The sequence below is a fragment of the Penicillium manginii genome (assembly GCF_028828005.1).
Source record: "Penicillium manginii strain IBT 31320 chromosome Unknown utg000004l:1.0-7231830.0:1.0-7236170.0, whole genome shotgun sequence".
Classification (NCBI taxonomy): Eukaryota; Fungi; Ascomycota; class Eurotiomycetes; order Eurotiales; family Aspergillaceae; genus Penicillium; species Penicillium manginii.
In genome coordinates this window covers 147,147-166,968 of record NW_026643105.1, presented here as the reverse complement: position 1 = coordinate 166,968, position 19,822 = coordinate 147,147, and the positions used below count along the sequence as shown (strand labels likewise).

The following is a 19,822-nucleotide window of genomic DNA, read 5'->3' as shown; positions in this document are numbered from 1 at the left end:
GCCTACCAAGATCACGTGCATTAGTAATAAGCTACTCAGAAATTTTTAGTAGTGATCGGCTGGCTTCCACTATTCACCCAGCCCGCGTATATTTTAAGAGGCTGTATATTGCTTGCTGGTACTGGGCATCTATCTTATTGAGACTTGAAGGGCCCGTCATAGTTGGCTGAGGTAGATCAGCCTGCTTCTGGATAGGTAATAAAATCAACTCGTATAGAGGCTCAGTCTCGATTTTAGTGAAATATTTTATGATTGTGGGAGAGGCTTATGTAAGGCCCAGATTTCATAGGACTAGGGTGATAATATACTACCAACTTCATGTTCGGATAAGGTAATAGCCATGAATCTTCTCCGTAATATTTGGAATAGCAAAATATTTAGTTGTAGGCTTCCGTGGTAGGGAGTATCAGATAATGTCTAAGGGTCCTTGTGCTTGACCCTGCTGATAACACCGGACAATATCGCTGAGTGTAGGACCCCTGTATGGCCGTTGATATAGAGGATATAGCAGGAATTCCCACTCAAACCCAGGAAAGCGACGCATTATGTGGGAACTTGTTAACGTAGCCCTCTCCTGCAGAGTTCAATTAGTATCGCAGCTGTCCCCTACAAATTCCCTTGTGGTATGATACGAGGCTGGTACAGATCAGGAATCAAACCGTACTATCGGAATTAATTTCCGCATTGTCTATACGAAGAGCCAAGTTGACTTCCAATCAACTTATTCTTCTCGTTGTGTATATATAGCCTAATTTTTCCCTCTGAACAATAAGATAATTAATGCCTCTGAACTACAATACTGCTATTAAGTCCGCATCGTTCGGTAGCGACACGAGAAAGGAGCATTCTTCTGCTTGCGGCTGCATTAAGCATAGCATAGTTTGGGGAGAAGCAGTCATCTTCGCATCAGCGGTTTGACAACATAGTCAGTTGGTTACACAGAATTTCCAGCGATGAGAATGTGCTTGCCAGCTTCGTTTGTAAAGCAAGCCATGGTGGCAGCTTAGAATTGCCGTCTGCATTGGGACAGGTCCAAAGCAATTTACCGTTGAATACACTCAGTCTCGTACCAATTATCAGCAGCTGACAAATCGAGAAGTGCTCGATATCTTTTGCCCTAGGCTAATAAAGGAATGTTTAAGAATGACCGTTCTGCTGGCGAGAGCTCAAGTACTTATAGTTGTACCCAGCCCTTACCCTTACACTAATGTAATGATTGCTGCAAATTGTGAGGGTCTCAACACCACTGACCCTCAGATTGCAGCTGGTTTAAGATTCAACTATTGATTTAAGCAGTATTCGGCGACATTACGGCTTTTTGTTGATAATTAAGTATATCCAAAAGCCTCCCTCACTATTGTTCTTGTTTCAACACTCACAGCGATACTGCAGAAAAGCGCCGACGACACATTTCAACATTCATCAACATAGGTCTGTACGTTAGTGCGACAGGAGGGGCAGCAAGCGGCTATACCATTTCGTTCCACTCACCGATGATGAGCACAATATCTTTCTCGATGAATGTCCCATCTCCATGTTATATAAACATCAAGTTATAGATGCGCCTCTGGTTACGTGCTAACTAAACCGCAGAGTTATTAATATTCATTCGGATTTGATATCTATCTTATCACAGCTAAGTACATTTTGCCTAAGCACATTTTACACAATAGCAGGCAAATACAAGTTATGGTGCGGCTTAGCCCTGTCCTGCACAAACTCTATATCAAAACTACGGGGACACACTCCTTCTGCACAGCGGATATACGAATGGTAACAATACTTACTAGGGCAGCATGGCTCTCTAGGCTATCTCAAGACTGGTCTAGGCCTAGAATGATTGGACTAGGAGGGAAGTAGTACAAAGAGCCAGCTTATATGACATATACCCTTCTACGTCGCCTATACTCTTCAGTAGGCCATCCTGTGACTGATTTCCTCTTGAGAGGACTCTCCTACAAGCCAAACCCTCTCGAAAGAAGTCTCTTCTTCTCAGACTCCTAAGTGGCCCTAGCTCTTGACATAAGCTAGCTGGAAATAATCTGTTGGACGGCAATGGGTGGTCAGATCACCGGTAGCGGCCACCTCACCGCTCAGCGATCGCGCCACACTGCACATTAATATGTGGACTTACTGGTCCGGTCCTGTTATCATCAACCCTTACTGACCTCCAGCCCTCAACACCAACACACCATCAATCACCGTTGAACCTCACCTGCAACCCTCATCTTCCCCCTCACCCTTAACCGTTACCCTCAACATATTCCACTCTCGATGTCCATAATACTCGTATCTCCGGACAAACTCTACCGCCGCTCCTAGGCAAAACACAAGCATTCCCACCAATAGAGACAACTTTAAATTACAGCCGTCGCCCACATTGGCCACCACGCTATCATACACCAAGATCTCAACCGGCCCCATGACTTAATATTCTAATTTACACCACATAAAAGACAATACTTATTCTCCAAGCCCAGGGCGTGATTTAAGACTAAAAAATACCCTACGTGAACAAGAACACGAATAGTGAACTCTACAAACAGGCTGAATCATATAAAACACAAAGTTTCTTAGCGAATTCTTAATTTCTATGGATTCTTTAGAGCAGGTCTTGGCTTCTTCAAGTCACTCCCCCGAATACTAGTCTCTGACACTACAAAGAGGTGCCTGCAATTGCCAGAGGATCAGGACGAGCACCGTGGCGCCACAGGTCGCCTAACAAGCACAAATTTGATAACGCAGGGCTCAAGGCTGCATAGAAGCTCAAGATTATACAATCACAGGGCTCAAGGCTGTGAGGGAGAACTTGGTATCACGGCGGTCTCCAGCGCAGAGACTCTTGATATCGCAGGCGTCCCTGCGGAGCACATTTATATAACGCAGGGCTTATTGGCTGTGAGGGAGCACAGTTATACAATACAGGGCTCATTGGCTGTGAGGGAGCGTATTTATACAACACAGGGCTCATTGGCTGTGAGGGAGCGTATTTATACAACACAGGGCTCATTGGCTGTGAGGAAGCACATTTATACAACACAGGGCTCATTGGCTGCGAGGGAGCACACTCTTACAATCACAGGGCTCATTGCTGCGAGGGAGAACTTGTCGACGCAGCACTCTCCTGCGGGTCTCCCTTGGTAACACAGCGTCCCCCTGCGAGGCAGACTTGAATACGTGGGGCCTATACCGCAAAGAGTTATTGGTAACGCAGATCTTATCCTGCAAAGAACACCCAAGTGGCTCGGGAGTGTGAGGAGGAAAGCCCTGCTTTTCTTTTCGACGGGAAAAGAGCGTCTTTTATGCCATTCCGGGTACGTTTTTCGGCAGCGACCACTTACGTACATTTTGCTGGGCCCAGAGATCTTCATTCGAAATTCGCACTAAGCGACCGCCTTTTTGCTGGGTGTTAAGGCGGTTAATTCAACGTTGAAATAAGAAATTTCAAGAGTTTGGAGTGGAGAGCGGGCGGACTAGCTAGATCCACCTAGAGCCGTGGTTGACATAATGCAATGCGTGACAAATCATTCCTCTCATCAACGTTGATTCACCTTGGTCAAACGGCCTTCGACACAGTTGGTATGAGGCTTAGACCGAAGTGGCATTCCATGGACTACTCACTGTGGCAGCTTAATCATCGTAGCTTGAAAAGTCTGCCAGTATTCACTCACACCGTGGCCAATCGATTTGCGAATTATTGGTCTCAACATTGCTCAACGATGTGAAACGGTTTTCACACAGCTAATATATAGAGTCATTCCATAGAAGACTTACCTTAGCAGATCAATTGCCCGCCCACAGAAATCTTCACCAGCAAAATTTTTGCTCTCACCTCCGTGAGAAAAAAATGCTTTCCCTCAGCCTGGCCGACATATTTTCCGCCGCAAGTCGCAGTCACTGCAACGCCTCCTGCCGCTCAGATCTTAATTTCACTTACTAGTACAGAACGACCAGGGTACTTCGTGTGCCCACACCCACAAGCCGGCCGAAAAGGTACCATCGATGAAGATATGTCGACACCGACTCCGCTGTCGGAATATGGTTTTCTTGAGCCCCAATAGAGACTCCGCTACTGCTTAGTATTCATGGTCTCCATAATCAATCCGCTACTAGTAAATAACCTCGGGGTTTTCTCAAAATTGGATAATTCCATAATTGACTATCGTAGGTCTTTAAAACGCTTTTTGGAATATTGCCGGAGATTAAAAGCTAAGGGTAAGCTAAAGCTAAAGGTCGGAGTGCCTTCGCTAATTACGGTGATAGAGTTCGTAGAGATTCTGTTCCCTATACTAGGACTGACTTTAATGCCTATCCATTTTCGAGCGTAGTATATCATCCTCCAAACTCTACAACATCACCTCGAGCATTCCGCCTTCTAATTTATTCAAAAATGCCGTCTACCACAGTCTTTAGCTATTGGCTAGACATGCCCCAAAGCACTGGAGCTATATAAATTCTTTAAATTTTTAGCTAAGAACTGATCGAAGATCTCGACTAAGTAATACTGTACAAATATCACCCCTGTTCAGAACTTGCGCCATTCCATCATGAGCATCCGCCACACTGCTGTTCATCGCTTAACCCAAGACAGAGATAGTCTGCTTGAGATGGTTTATACCGCTATCGAATTTTGCCTCTGCATCGGCGGGAGTCCTGGCGCGGAGAAGCTCTGTAGTCTCCTTAGATTCCTACAGAAAACCCTTCCCAAGCCAAGTATAAAGCAAATACAGTCACAGCAAACTACTCCGTTTCAAGCTTCTTTACCTAATTTACCTCTCCGTAATCCACCGAACCAATGATTGATTACACTTCCAGACGTGATCGGAAGACTCATAGAATATATCGAGAAGGACCTGATTTCGGAGGTGGAAAAAGTCTTGCAGATTGAGTTCTCGTAAGGCGCGGCTCATGGACCGGTCCGATTTTACGTTCGGGAAATTATTGAATTGTGTCAGGATGAGGAATTGAGGTACTGGCTAGTACTGAACATGTCCAATAGAATCAGATGATTGATTGAAGGTGTATGAGAGCGGTTGAACGCCCTCGAGAGTCTGTATCATGCCAATGCGGTGTGTTACGACACCATAACTCCGAGTCTATCCCGAATACCATACGAATACTAGGGGAATTGAGCGGATGATGAACATCCTATCCCAAAAGGTATTAGTGGTATTTAACCACTCCTTCAAATCGACAAATTGCGATGTACCTGAACGTGGCAAACCCAAGCATGTACTCCAAAATTCGGCTTCCCTTTTACTTTTCCTTAGTCGACCTCAATGCTTGTAGGCTCCTAAACGTATAGAAAGTGGGCATCTCCGTTTGAACACAGTATTTCAGGAATATCTCCCATATGTGGAGGTACACTTAAACAAACGATCAGATCTACATCGACAAAAATATCATGAGAGCGGCCCACCCACAGGAAATCCCTCAAAATATTTAAACAGCATCAAGATACGCTTGCACTAGTTTTAAGATACAAACACATATAGCAGGAGTTTTCGTTGTGACGGTTCTGAGTGCTTTCTGCCGGGCATTCTGGAATCCGGACCAAGCCCGGGTCCCGTAAATACACGTGACCATGGAGCTCCAGGAATGGTTGGCTTTTGGTGACAAATCAGTAAACCGCGGCTACTCAGCAGGTGTGGTATGCAGGGTCTGTCACTGTGATCGTCGGTTCTCTCTCCCGCTGATTGCTTATACTGTCTGAATTTACAAGTTGACCGCACGCCATCTCCTCTAATTTGAAATTCTTTATATCCACTTGCTTCATACAACGATTTTGCAGAAGCATACCCTTATATACCTAGCCATTTCTTCGCTAATCTTATCCTCAAGTTAGATTGCTGTACTTCTGTCTATAATCGAAGGTTCTTGCTGAGGCTGGATACTCTGTTTCGAAGGTAAGCATACGAGATTTCTTACCATACCATCTTATCGAGCCAGTCGTCATTTCATACTCTTGCGATATGTAAAGGCTTATATACAAAGTAGATCTTCCCAGTGGCCAAAAGTAGCACGATGTAACAACCACTACAACCCACTATACCTATATCTATACTTGACTCTGTTGATAGCAACCCTTTGACCCAGATTACCATGGAAGCCTATACTCTCGCTATGGTAGCGCATACCCAGTCCCAAATATCGTCTCTTGTGGGTCTGAGCGAAAATCATGGAGTCAGCTAAAGAAACTCTCGCGATGTCCCCACTAGCTATATGTGACACCAAGGGTCCGTTCCTCCTAAAATAACTGAGACTGAAGCCACCGGACGGCAAGCTTTCAACGGCACAGAATATACTTAAGCTTAATTTATAAGACTACTCTTATACAAAGCCAGCATAGTAACAAGGCTGTTAATGGACTTTCCGGGATATGTGCTTAGTGATTCTGTGCTAGCACACCTATTTTGACGAAAAGGCAGGCACAAGAACTTAGGAAACTAACCCACTAGCCCAGAGTGAAAAAATCAAAATCAAAATCAAAATAAAAAAGATTTACCTCTAGGCTTAGGGGAAAGGGAAGGGTATTAGGGAATGTACGGGCTTCGAAAAATAGTGGGCTACAGAGCTACTAAGGCTTTGTGATATATGTGGATCATTCGTGGCACCGATTGGCTTATTATTCCTCCGTAAATATCACTCTATTAATGGTATCCAATGATTGCATCATTATTTATGACCTATAGGCTCCTGGGAGCTAAGCCCAATTATCAACCAACTATTTTATTGAAGACTTATGCGTATATGGGCCTTTGACACTAATTGGCTGATGTTTCCTTGTAGTAATCATCTTCCTGCGTCCACTCAGCTCCCAGGAGACTAATGTAAGTATTGCTATATGCAAAGACGAGGTTGATAGCAGAAATAGTTGTTCTGCGAAAACATAATCGATCTAGTGACTTGCTAACTATACAAGGAGCTCTTTTGCGAGATGTGGGCTGTGCGGATCAGCCCCGCACTGTACCATAGCTTGTATCTACTTGATATTGTGTAGGTGTAACGTATTTTCTCCGATATGTGAAGTAGGTAATAAATAACCCTACAGTTTGGCTGATTGAAATCTAGGGTCGCAATATAGGATGGTGTATGCCTGTCTTTAATAAGGTATTTATTGTGTGGAGTGACGGGCTTATCACTAATAAGTGAAATAAAATGACATGATCTGGTTACCTCGACCGTCACAAGAAAGGGCAGACATACGGTGGTGAATATTGATAACTGTTATCAATTCTTTTCTGTGGTATTCTTGCGACTGTTTATACGATGCAAACAGCTAAGAAAAGTTTTTTATGTTCCGGATCACTAGGCTCAAAATGCAATTTCTCTAAGAGCTGCTTTGAACTAGTGATAAAATGTTAAGCCAGTTATCATTGAAGAGTAGTTTGAGCTTAGGCCCTTACAATTCATAATGATGATCTTATTGACACAGACTGAATGCCTAACTGAATTGCTATAAATACCCAGTCCCTCGCCAGCAGAACAGTCATTTACAAGCATCCTTTATGATTTTGGGTGAAAGAATATCGGGTGTGATTCGTCTCTGTGGCTACTCTTTGGTATCGATTGACCTCCAAATTATGTAATAAATTGAACTAATCTGTTGTATCTTGGTAGTCTAACCTTTTATAATTATCAAGTCTTCAAATAGTAAGTGGAGCTGCTAGTTATTTGATAATATACTAACGCAAAAGATGCTCAATATTAGCCCTGTCTCTGCTATTCCGCTAAGCACTTATTGAAGAAACTTTCGGGATCCTAAATAGTCCAAGCTGTGAGCATAGTGAGTTATAAGTTGCCTTTATGAACTGTCTACTGATGATTGATGATAAATAGATACTATCCTTTATACAGTCCCCTATAGCGGACAGCAAGAAGTGATAACGTAATTTCAAAGACTGTAGTAATTTCAAAGGTAGATATTATATGCTGATGACCCTCTCTGTAGGATGGAGATAGTGAGCTTTCTATTGCAAGTCACTTAATTTCTTGTAAGTTATGCTAGTGCTTTACCTCTGCCTATTCCCGACGCCTGGTACTGTATTTTCGATCTCAAAACGAACGCTTTCTGTTCGTAGCTCTCCATTCCTTAGAAGATATCGCTGATAATTCTTTTTCTTTATATAGCGTGTGTCTATATTACCCTTAACCTGACAGAGCTTGTACCCCCCTTATCTTTGAAACTGAACCAGCTTTAACAACCTGATGGGCCAAGCCACTAAATCTCTCTATACTTGTATCTTTATTGTTTCTAAAGACGTGGTTGACACAGCTACTTCGCCTAGCATATTTAGCAGTCCCAATTCAGAAAGGCTTAATGCCCTCTGCTTAGCCATATGGTAAAGCTTCAAAGTGTTTCATTTTATCTCTTCGGCATCACCCTATCCGAAAAAAGGTTAATAGTCAATATATTGGTAACTCGTAATACTCTAATAGCTATGAACCTCCTGCCCTACGTCCGATCCGAAGGCTTATTGGTGGCCATAAGCCTACCTTACTGTTGAGCGAGCGAGCCATCAGAGCATCCGCGACAGCGAAGAGAAACCAAGAATCAACGGCCACAGAAAAAGATAACTATTTTCCCGAGCAGCATCAATCAGCAAATTGAAACGAGCCATTGGCAATATTCTAAAGGCCAGTTATTTCATTCTCTGATGTTAGCTGAGTAAGCGATAAGACAGGTTGTGGCTGAGATTGTGGTGGCCGCTGTTGTGCCACCTCGTAGCGATAAAGTACAGACCTATATTGATGAATATTGAAATACATCGTCAGCATTTTTCTGCGGACCGCCGGGAGTGTTGAAACGGTGCCAGCAGCGAGAAGGGGGTTTTTATATACTTAATCATCAAGAAAAAGCTGCGATGCCTCCGAATACTGCATCAGATCAATAGGTAAATGTTGAACCAGCTGAAATCTGAGGGTCAGTGGTGTTGAGACTCTGGCAATTCGTAAGGGTTATTATATAGACTCGAGAGTAAGGGTTGGAAGTAATACTATAAGTACCCGAGCTCTTGCCAGCAGAAAAATCGTTCTTAAGTATTCTCTTGTCATTATGGGGCAAAGAATATTGAATACTTTGACTTTATCAGCTACTCTCCTCCAGTACGGACTAAGTTGACCCCAAACTGCTATGTACTTGTGATCGAACTGATCTGTTATATTGCTCTTAGTCTGTCTATACTCGATACTGAAATCTGTAAACGGCAGGTAAGTTTAGTAACCCGATCATTTGAGACTATACTAACATGGAAAATGTCGAATATCAGTTCTGTCTTAGCTGTTCCTCTGGGGATTCAATCAACGGACCTGGAATGGTCTCGATAATCAACTTATGTTGCGAAGATAGTAAGTAACGAAAGGCCCCTATAAGCTACCTACTGATGGTTTATCATATATCGAAATCAGCCACCACCAAGTCGACTTGATTGAACTAGAACGTCACACGCAGTAGTAGCTGGTAAAGTATGTTTCAATCACTCCGGCAGTTTCGAGAGTAGTTAGCCTGTGTGGATCACTCTCTGTATAGGAAAGCAATTATTTTACTATAAGCCAGCCCTTATCTCGTAAGTTGCCCTATACGTTGCTACTGCCTATTCTCAACGTCTAGGACTAAGTTTTAATTCCAGTGCAGAGACTATATATTTTTAACTCCCCGTTCTTGCAAAAAAATTGATGCTGCCTCTTTCTTGCTATGAGGCGAACGTCAATATTGCACTCGACATGACAGCGCTATATCCCCTATCATCCTTGAAACCAAGCCAGGTGCACTAGCCTAATATGCTAAGTCACTAACTCCTAGTATGCCTGTGCCTTGGTTGTTTCTGAAGACGTATTTGATACGGCCACTTCGGATAGCGTATTTAGCGGGCCTAATCCCGGAAGGCTTGATGTCCTGCTGTTAGCTATATGGTAATATTCCAAAATGTTTTTATCTCTTCAGTATTACACTGTTCGATTAAAGGTTAACTGTTGCTGTATTAGGAACCTGCTGTATTCCGGTGGCTATGAACCTCTTGCCCACGTCCGATCCGAAGACTCGTCGGTAGCTATGACTCTGTCCTATACTAGACCGCCTGAGCTATAGCAGTATCTGGCGATAATAAAGAGAGGCCTAGTATTGACGGCAATCAAGAGGGACCATGGTTTGTATAAAAGCCGATTTAGCCAATAATGTATTAAATTACCGACCACGAGCTAAGGGCCAGCTCGATCAGGCCCTGATTGTAGCTGAGCAAGCGATAAGCCAGGCTGTAGCACTGGAATTATGCTAGATCCCTCGCTGCGGGAGCAGTTGTTGTAGGTTAGTTCCTAGTTTACTCTTGCCAAAATAGTATGAATCTCTCCTCTAGTGGTACTTTGTCCTGGCACGGTTGAAGATTTGCCTAGTGCACGAACAGCACATACGAAATAGCTATGTATTGGCAGGTATGGCTACATCCATTCCCCGTAGTATAGAGTGATCTCGGGCCCTCATGTATATGGGATCGAGCTGATGTCTGCTAGCTTGTCTCTGGCTTACCTTTGCTGATGCCAGACTATATTTACGGTAAGTCTGTACCGCCTTAAGCTACTAGAAATCATGCTGATATAGAAGAGTAGTGAAACACCGCCCTGGTTCGGCGAGTCCCAAGAGCCCGACCGGGGTGCTGTTCATAGCTGGTATCAGAGGATCTCATCTAGGGCATCAGCACGGTAAGTGGCGAATGACCACCTTACGTAAGCTGCTAATAATTAGTGCTAGATTGAATACTCCCTCCTCAATATTACCACCGAACGCCACGAACTTATCAGCAGAAGCAGCCTCATAAAGTACGGCCAGTCGATTGCCACAACGGTTAAATTTGCTCAATTATAATGAAGCCCAACAATTATTTTCGACTATCTCAGCTACTATATCGAAGATGTCGCTTAATATTCGCTTATGAAAGCTCAAGCTTATCCGATTGGGAATATAGCACTAACAATCTACGAAATGGCTAATGCTACGAAGTGCACCCGTGAAATGTGACATCCAGTACCCTTGCCTTCTTGCACATTCACTAACGTTTGTTGATACATCAAGGACAATTCATCTGGTCAGAATTCTATTCATATGGGCGTAACACTGAGATGACTCTAGCCTGATTAGTGTGGGCTGCCCGCCTACGATCCCCCAGTACTAGTGCCTGCTTATTATAACGCTGCAGGAGAAGGCCATTTTCAGCTTCTAGTTCCTCGTTTGATAGCCAAAGTTGGCATTGCTCGTTCTGGAGTCGGATATTCCCGGTAGATTGGACAACATAATATTACCAAAGACACAAAACATAAGTCGAGCAGGTCGAGAGCTGGCTTTGCGATAGACGAGCCCAGGTGTAGGATATTCTTGACCTCGATCGTCAAACGGCCGGCAGTACTAGTGGTATTCTATTATGTATTAATTAGGCTCTAACTCTCTTGCTAGAAGACCCTAACCTTATACTCGATACTTGTACCCCCCAGAGGTTCTCGGAACAGGTTATGTTGGTTGGCGGTAGCGTTATCCCCTGGGTATTTGGAGAACCGACGAGGTCTTTTAGTAGGGCCTCTTGGCCGATAGAGGACGATCTGGTGTGTCTGTTGTGTTTACGAAGTGAGTTATATGTGCTGAATGACTGTCGGCACAGGTGTTTAGTATGGTATAATAAGATGGGCTAATACGAAACCCTATAAAGTTCGGATGCCTGTAAGTATCAATCTTTTACCTGGAATGGCGTTATATTCCGATGTATGTCTCGATTAATGCACTTAGGACATATCCCATAGATAGGGAACAAAAGCAGGGTGTTGTAAAAAAAAAAAATTGAGGCGGAGAGAAAATCCCTCGCAACAGGTATCCGCTGCTGCCCTTGAAGCTATCAACGCCGCCGCTTTATGTAGGTTGGTTTTTTTTCTCAATACATCACATTGTTGGTCTTTCATCATCCCACCTTTGTGTATTGTCTCTTATCCACGCATCATCACTAGTTCACATATCTGCTAGCCCTTTATAGCATCATACTAAGATGTTTTATAATTCTTCTGTTAAAATTTGAGCAAGCCACTAAGTCTCTATTTTGAGGATGAGGCTGTACCTGCCTCGCGATGGTTACTGAGATCGTTGACCTGCTTCTAGGCCACCTTATGAATTGGACCCTCGGCAAAATGCAGCGAAGTCCACAAACTGGCATACTGTAACCTTCGGTTCTACTGAAGTATGTCAACAAATAGAAGATGCCCCCCCCTTCGATTGAAGTAACAAAGAGACCCTGAACCAATGATTCTGATGATTGAACCAACTGGGATATAGTATAAAACCCGTACCATCTCCGAGTTGTCTGTATTCTACTCGCTCTGCCTACCTGACTGGCAATTTAAGACGGTAAATGTCATATCGCATTCTTATTGGTCCTGTCATCCGCTCCAAGAATTCCATTTCCGCTCACCTATTTTGCTTCCCCGGCCGCCCGTGACGAAAAGGAATTGACGTTGCCTTAGGCGGCATCACGTTTTTTGGCTGTTATTTATTTTGGCGATGTCTCAACAAGGCTCAGTAGATAAGGATCCTCGAAACATCGATATAGCCTAGGTAAGCTTTTCTTGTGGTGAGAACGAAATACAGTTTACTTTTCGATGGATTGCCTATGTTTAGACCTCGAAATGGTGCGGTTCCGGTTCCAATATCTAGAACCTTGAACCGAACCTCGCGGTTCTGCGGTTCTACAATATAAGAACCGCACCGCACCGCGGTTCTATGCGGTTCTGTCGCGGTTCGAACCTCGTTGAACCGTATTTGCATAAATTTGCCAAGATTTTCCTATTTCGGCTGTATAAAAGCCTGAGTCACTACGCGTAATATACACCCTGTTATATGTTCTTCTGTTGTATATACTCCTAAAAAAATACTGCCTTCTAGGTAATGTTTTGAAATGGCTCAGTATTGGTCACTATTATAGCCTATGCATTGTATAATTCTAGTAATACACATGGAATATCTCGTAAATGCAGTGTGGTGATGGTCGGTCGCATCACATGCAATTGAATTGTTGAAGATATATATATATCTATTCCAACCATTGCTACAATGAAGACGCGTGAGATGTTTTTGGCCCGTACGGGGCACCTGCAGTCCGAACATGGTGATGTAGGTCTCCTTGACAGAAGACTACAGCGCCGCGAGGGCTGCAGGCGGGCCCGTAGCACTCCGTATATTTCAGGAGGAAGTAAAGCTATGCGGAAGCATACTTAGTACATACATGAGGGTTCCGCGGTGGGCGGGAAGAAACCGCTGCGAAGAGAGCCCAACTCTCCTTCGAAACGGCAATGTTCCTTTCGAAGGAGAGGATATACGAGCAATATCTGTGTGCGATTATAAGCACGGAATATCGTGGACCCGACGCAAGGGGGAGGGGCTCTCCGCAACAATCCCGAATAGAACATATCATCTATTCCAACCATTGCTACAATGAAGACGCGTGAGATGTTTTTGGCCCGTACGGGGCACCTGCAGTCCGAACATGGTGATGTAGGTCTCCTTGACAGAAGACTACAGCGCCGCGAGGGCTGCAGGCGGGCCCAAATGACCCGATGGGCCAAATAAGGATGGTGGAGGGGCTGGTGGTGAGGAAGAGGAGACCGGAGTTGGATGACCGGTCTGGAATTGACGGTTCCAGGTGTACAGTGTTGTTGGGGGCGTCGTGAAGTAAAGACGGAAAGCTTCGGAAGACCATCTTCCGAGGGCTTGAATGTGGTCACTTCTCAGGCCCGAATCGTGGGCGTGTTGGGCTGCCCCTTTTCTGAAACTATGACCTTTTAGTCCTGTGGTATCTTCCCCAGAGCGTTTGAGCTTGGAGATAACGGCGCGTTGAAAGGCGGCTGAGGTGAATGGCCCGGAGGAGAGCGTAAACAAAGGAGCAGTTGAAGGTTGTGAATCATGAAGGAATAGCTTAGAAAGTCCCTCAACGGGGCAGGCCGCGTCGTTTGTCGCTGCAAGGACAATATTAACACCTTCGTGGTTTCGGTCGGTCTTGCTTCTCTTTAAAGTGAGGAGGACGTGGTCCATGGTAGGGGAGAATCTGATATCCCCCCGGGTTAACTTAGTAGCAACAAAGATTTGCGTATTCCTATGCTCAGCAGCTGAGTATGTAAATTCCCCGAACCGAAGAAACCCGGCGAAGGCAACCCGGGCAGCCACGGCAAGATTGAGATCGTCTCTCTGGGGCCCTGAGAGCCTCAGTGGCTGGGCAGGTAGATGTGAAATATTCCCTGATAGGGTTATAATTGAGGTGCGTGGGATTGGATTGCGAACCCGCTTTTGGCGCGGGGGTTGCAGCCGGCGAGCACCATCGACCATACGACGAAAATGCTTGGCGTGGAGGTCAAAAATTGCATCGGAAAGACCGTTGTCGACGTGGTACGCGCGGAGCGCTGAGAGCTCAGACATAGCTGTATCGGGCTTCACTGGTGGGCTCCCACCTGCGCCCAGCAGTCGTTCCGTGAGCCAAGTGTAGATCGCTGGTGCTGTTGCTGGCCATGGCTGTAATCCATTGAGGGCGCAGCTACGGGTGTATGAGCGCTGTGCGGAGCGGTACCCTTTTCTTGTTCCCTCTGCCAGACCATTCCAGACCAGCTTAGCATGACCAGCACTCACGAAAATAGGCTGGCTGGAGAACCAGGCTGGCGGAGCAAGGGAAAGGAGCTCGTCCACTGTGGGCAAATGTCAGCGATGGAACCATAGTCGGAACGGGATAATGCGTCAGCTAGCAGGTTTTCTGATGAAGGTAGCCAGTGTGGCTGGATTTCTATGTCAAGGGCGGCTGCTATACTGAAAAGCATGAGCAGTTGGCGATGGGCCGGCCCGCGGAGTGCCTGCTTAGACAGGCCATGGAACGCGACGGCACTGTCCGTAAAAGCGAGGACACGATGATGAGCCCAATGGAGGCTGTGTAGAAGGAAGGCCTGCAGAATTGCGGTAACCTCCTTGGTGTTGATGTGGGCCTCGCTAGCGCAGACGGAGGAGGCGTCCACAATAGCGGCGTGAGTGGAAGGCAGGTAAGGTGCTGCAGACAACCAGTCTCCGGCGGAGTCCCGTGAGGGCGCAAAAAAGAAGAAGAGGCCCAGACCGGAGTCACACGCGTCTGTGTAGAGGGCAACTAGGGGGCGGCTCTTCTTAAAGAAATGGATTCCGTTGAAAAACGGGATTGTGTCCGTCCACCACGCGAGGTCCTCGCGGCTATCATGGGATAGGCGGCGGAGAGAGCGCTGGTGAGGTGGGAAAGATGCGAGGTCGCTGTAGAGCGACTGGAGGCGGGGTCTGCCAAGACGAATGACCATTGAGCAGTGTTGGAGGAAACCGATCACACGTTGCAAGGCTTTATGCGAAACACGATTTTGCTGTAATAGCGACGCGGCCTCGGAAGATGCGCGTGTTAGCTTATCGCGAGGCATGCGGGCCTGTAGAAGTGTTGTGTCGATTTCGATCCCAAGCACATTGACCACGGTACCCGCGGCGTCTTTGGTGTTATTCCTTGGGATGCCTAGTGCATCTGTAAGAGGAATGTAAACGGTATTGAACTCGACGATAGCCTGAGAGATATCTCCTACAGAAGGAGGAAAAACAGTGATAAAATCGTCAAGGTAATGGACGATAGAGGCCCCAGGTAAGTAGGCAGTCAGAAGCCAGTTGAGACCCTCAGCAAAGAGATTAAAGATGAAGGGTGCAGTTGCAAGACCAAATGGAAGGCAACATTCCATGTATGTCTTGCTATCCCACGAAAAGGCTAGGAGAGGCCGGTCGGCCGGTGCGACGGGGATATTGCGGAAAGCATCTTTGATGTCGCGTTTGATGATAAAGCATCCTCGTCCAGAGGTGCAGGTGAGTTCGAAAATGTGATCTATGGAGATGTATTGTATGGCAGAGGCGATAGCCGGGATAGACTCGTTGACACTGCACCCTGGCGGGTAGGAAAGGTCATGGATACGGCGCCAGCTTCCGTCTTGTTTAGGTACGAGCCCTAGTGGGGACACAACAGCGGGACCAGTGCAAACTTGCACTCGACGATTTGACAGGTCATCGGAGAGCTTTTGGGTGATAATAGAGGGTTCCTCAATATGGTGATTAGATGTTCGGCGGTCTGTCGGCTGGCCCGTACAACCAAGGCGGCAGCCGAATGTGAGAATACCGCTACAAATAGTCCCTAGATCGCCAGGATATCGTTCAAGGAGAGTTTCCCACACTGAACTGATAAAAGGGGAAGCAGAATCACGCAGGGGCGGGAGAGAAGAGTCAAAGATCTCAAACTGGATAGAGGTGTTGGGACGCGGGGCTGGCCAGCTGGTTGGCGGTGATAGCGTTTGAAATATATCAAGGCAGACCGCGGCGTGGTCCTAACTCGCTGGTTTCACTTTGCAGCTTATCATAGAGTGTTCGTTGCCACACTTAGAGCAGACGTGCCTACGGTGACATGTTCGCCAGTGACAGCCAGCAAAAGAGTTGAACTTTTCACAGATGACAGAATCGTTGTTTGAGGCGGCGGTTGAGCGCGTTGACCGTGTGGTTGGGGTAGTCGGCGCTGTCTTTGCTGGGAGCACGTTATCCGGGCGTAGGTAGGAGCTTTCGAGAGCTTTCCCAATTTCCCAGTCGCCAAGAGAAACGGCAAGGTCGCCTTTATCGACGACCATCTGATGGTGGTCTAAGGCCATTTGCAGGATACACTCCTGCCACTTATATGCCCTGGCAAGGTCACAAATACGGCGGTGGAAAAGGACCATTCCACTGATGCATAGTGAGTGCTTGGCAGCGAAGAAATCACACCAGATGGCGATATAACTGCTAAAGCAGTGGGCCCACAGGGATGCGTCATTGCCCCAGTCCTTGATTGACCCCAGTCCTTGATTGAAACCACCTTGCGGAATTGCAGGCCAGACGATGTGGACTTCAAGTCGAAGGACTCGCCATCCGGTGCCGAGGCTTTGAATTCGGGGCTGCGAAGTTTTATGAGGTCCTTCTTTGGGCGGAAGGTGTGTTCAAAAACGGCTATAATGGCAGCACGGTCGAGACCGGGGAAGCGGGGGAGGACTGGCAAAACAAGAGACGGAACCCTACCGTCGTCGATATCCTCCTCTGTGGTGAGATCTATACGTGGGCGCTTACGCTGCCCGTCGCCCGCAACGAGGGAAGCGGACACTGTGGACATAAACGAATCGCGTTGGGTATCAGAGAGAGAATTCCAAATATACTCCGGTGGATAGAACGAGGAGCCCAGGGTGGTCTGTCCCCCAGGAGTAGTACTGGGGGCCTCGGAACTATGTCGCACCATTGCAAGAGGAACTCTTGAAGAAGAAACCGCTGCGAAGAGAGCCCAACTCTCCTTCGAAACGGCAATGTTCCTTTCGAAGGAGAGGATATACGAGCAATATCTGTGTGCGATTATAAGCACGGAATATCGTGGACCCGACGCAAGGGGGAGGGGCTCTCCGCAACAATCCCGAATAGAACATATCATCTTTGTCAGGCAGGCACACCACCAACTTCTTACCATCGCCAGCATAAATTTACTATAATGAAAAACCAGTAATTCTTGGCCGGACTAACTAAACATATTGTAATTAAGCATGATTAATCCCGTCTCTATAGATCAATACTTTATATACTTAGCGGATACTATATAAAACTGTCCGATACCACTGCTATACGACTGTATTTTTTTCATAATTCCTGTTTGCACCACTTGTGGAACCTAGGGATGTCAAAATGAAATTTCAAAATTTCTGAAATTTGGCCTCTTGAAATGTAATTTGAAATGGGCTTTGAAATCTTGAAATTGCGCTAGTCCCAAATAGTAACTATTATCTTACATTCTACCAATCAAATCTTTCGAATATGAAGGGCGTGACATCGACATTAGGTGTTATCTATCCCCCGCTGCCGCCGAGTTGGCCGCTCGAAATGATCTGCAATTCCTTGAGGCCATTTAGATGAACGCTTCGACCTCGTACGTATAGGATGAGGTGAACCTGAACTTGTTGTGGGCTTCGTTGAAGTCGGGGAAGGCTCTGAAGTTGACTTCAACAAATTAAGTCTCGAATTCAACGCAGTGACGAGGGCGGGATTCGTTGACACTGAGGCCGAGGTCAACGCTGAATTCAATGCAGAAATAAGTGCCGAAGTTGGTGCACATATATTTTCAGAGATCTGAGTTGAATCTGATTCCTGATCTGGTGCTTGATCTGATCCTTGATCTGGTGCTTGTTCAGGTACTTGGCCTGGTGTTTGGTCTGGTGCTTGATCTGATCCTTGATCTGGTGCTTGTTCAGGTACTTGGCCTGGTGTTTGGTCTGGTGCTTGGTCTGATGCTTGGTCTGATGCTTGGTCTGGTGCTTGGTCTGATGCTTGGTTGGGATCGGGTGTTTGGTCTAGAACTAGATCTAGCGCTGGGTTGGATGATATATCTGATCCCCCTTCTAGGTCATCCTGCACTTGCTTTCGCTGTAAAACCCTCTCTATCTCGTCATCCTCTTCTTCAAGGAGTAATTCCTGCGTGACCTTAGGAGACTGTTCCTCCCGAAATTGTCGTTTGTTGATCTGTACGAAGAGCAATTTTTCAACGTGATGAGGCTCGAGCCTATTTCGGACCTTTGTATGCTGAAGGTTCATCTGTGAAAATGCTCTCTCTGCTGTTGCTGAATTCGCCACAGTATGACAGAGGCGACGAGTAAAGAGTGCAAGAAGTGGAGCGATATCTTCCTATAAGACAATGTTATAAGGAAACTCTGGTTTAATCACCGCCAGTATTAACGTACTGCTTCAAGCCAGAATAGAGATGGACTTTGGGCCTTCCAGTAAGAGGCCTTATAAAACGCTCCCGTTCTCTGCCTGAATGAAAGAAATTCATGCCATGCAGACGAGCTTCTGTCGTCATTTTGAAGAGGCTGTAGTACACCTTCGATATAATTTCGAGAGCTCTGGTCAACTTTCCTAGGGACTCTGGCGGGGTCCAGGTGATAGGCTACCCAGTGAATAGGCTCTAGCTGATGCAGTATTCGACTTTGCCAGCCTGTGCTATCTAAATAGGATAAGAAGTCATCCTTGAGAGATGTCTGGGATGCCAATGTTCGTAGACTTTTATGAAGATCTAGCCACCGCTGCGTTACCTCTATGATCGATGAGTTCCGAGCTTCAGATTCTTTTTGGGTAATATATAGGGGCTTGAGGATTTTAATCAACTCCTTTAGTTGCCACTAGAACGAGTGAGAGTTGGCTATTTGAATAACCCCTTGTCCCCTAGCAGTCGAAGCTATAGGAGTTGTAAGTGTCCACTCACAGATAGCTTCTTGGCAGTTATGAAGTAAGGCCAGCATAGTATATTGTGTTCCCCATCTTGTGATAACCGACGAAATGAGAGCTTTTCTAAAACCCTACTTCTCAATCTGCTTTGCTTACATTCTTGTGTACTTGAGTGGTGAGTGGTGGAAGAAGACCATTAATTCAAGAGCTAACCTAAATACCTCACTGGCCCTTGGAACTTTTGAACTCTTAGAATCAACAACGTCCTTTATAATTAGCTAAAGTCCGTAAGAGTTATAAGGAATTATAAAGTAGTGTCTAAGCTCTGGTATATTCTCTAGCTTCTCCTAGACCGATTTCATAATAGTATATGTGTCCGTCGAGATAGAATTAATTCTCTTCCAGTCAAGTATTTTATCTAGCTATAGTAGGAGATGTTAGAGGCTGTTCAAGATCTAACTACTAATAGCAGAGATATCAAGAGTCCTATCTTCTATATTATTTAGGTAGATAAACCATGACTTCGTTAGTATTGTTATA

The 19,822-nt window shown here is 45.7% G+C and overlaps 4 protein-coding genes across 4 annotated transcripts; all 4 read right to left on the bottom strand.

Annotated features, from left to right (window-relative positions):
- Window positions 1–13,543: 13,543 nt before the first annotated feature.
- N7533_003764 (uncharacterized protein) lies at window positions 13,544–14,440 on the bottom strand (the record flags this gene model as incomplete). The annotated part of the gene is made up of 1 exon (XM_057100414.1): window positions 13,544–14,440. One exon carries the CDS (start codon window positions 14,438–14,440, stop codon window positions 13,544–13,546), a length of 897 nt encoding a protein of 298 aa, XP_056960044.1.
- Window positions 14,441–14,643: 203 nt separating this feature from the next.
- Window positions 14,644–16,677, bottom strand: N7533_003763 (uncharacterized protein; the record flags this gene model as incomplete). Its single annotated transcript, XM_057100413.1, has 2 exons — window positions 14,644–16,296; window positions 16,447–16,677. The coding sequence occupies 2 exons, from the start codon at window positions 16,675–16,677 to the stop codon at window positions 14,644–14,646; spliced, it is 1,884 nt and encodes a 627-aa protein (XP_056960043.1).
- An 11-nt stretch (window positions 16,678–16,688) lies between these two features.
- On the bottom strand, window positions 16,689–17,315 carry N7533_003762 (uncharacterized protein; the record flags this gene model as incomplete). The annotated part of the gene is made up of 1 exon (XM_057100412.1): window positions 16,689–17,315. One exon carries the CDS (start codon window positions 17,313–17,315, stop codon window positions 16,689–16,691), a length of 627 nt encoding a protein of 208 aa, XP_056960042.1.
- A 584-nt stretch (window positions 17,316–17,899) lies between these two features.
- On the bottom strand, window positions 17,900–18,652 carry N7533_003761 (uncharacterized protein; the record flags this gene model as incomplete). Its single annotated transcript, XM_057100411.1, has 1 exon — window positions 17,900–18,652. The coding sequence occupies one exon, from the start codon at window positions 18,650–18,652 to the stop codon at window positions 17,900–17,902; it is 753 nt and encodes a 250-aa protein (XP_056960041.1).
- Window positions 18,653–19,822: the final 1,170 nt, after the last annotated feature.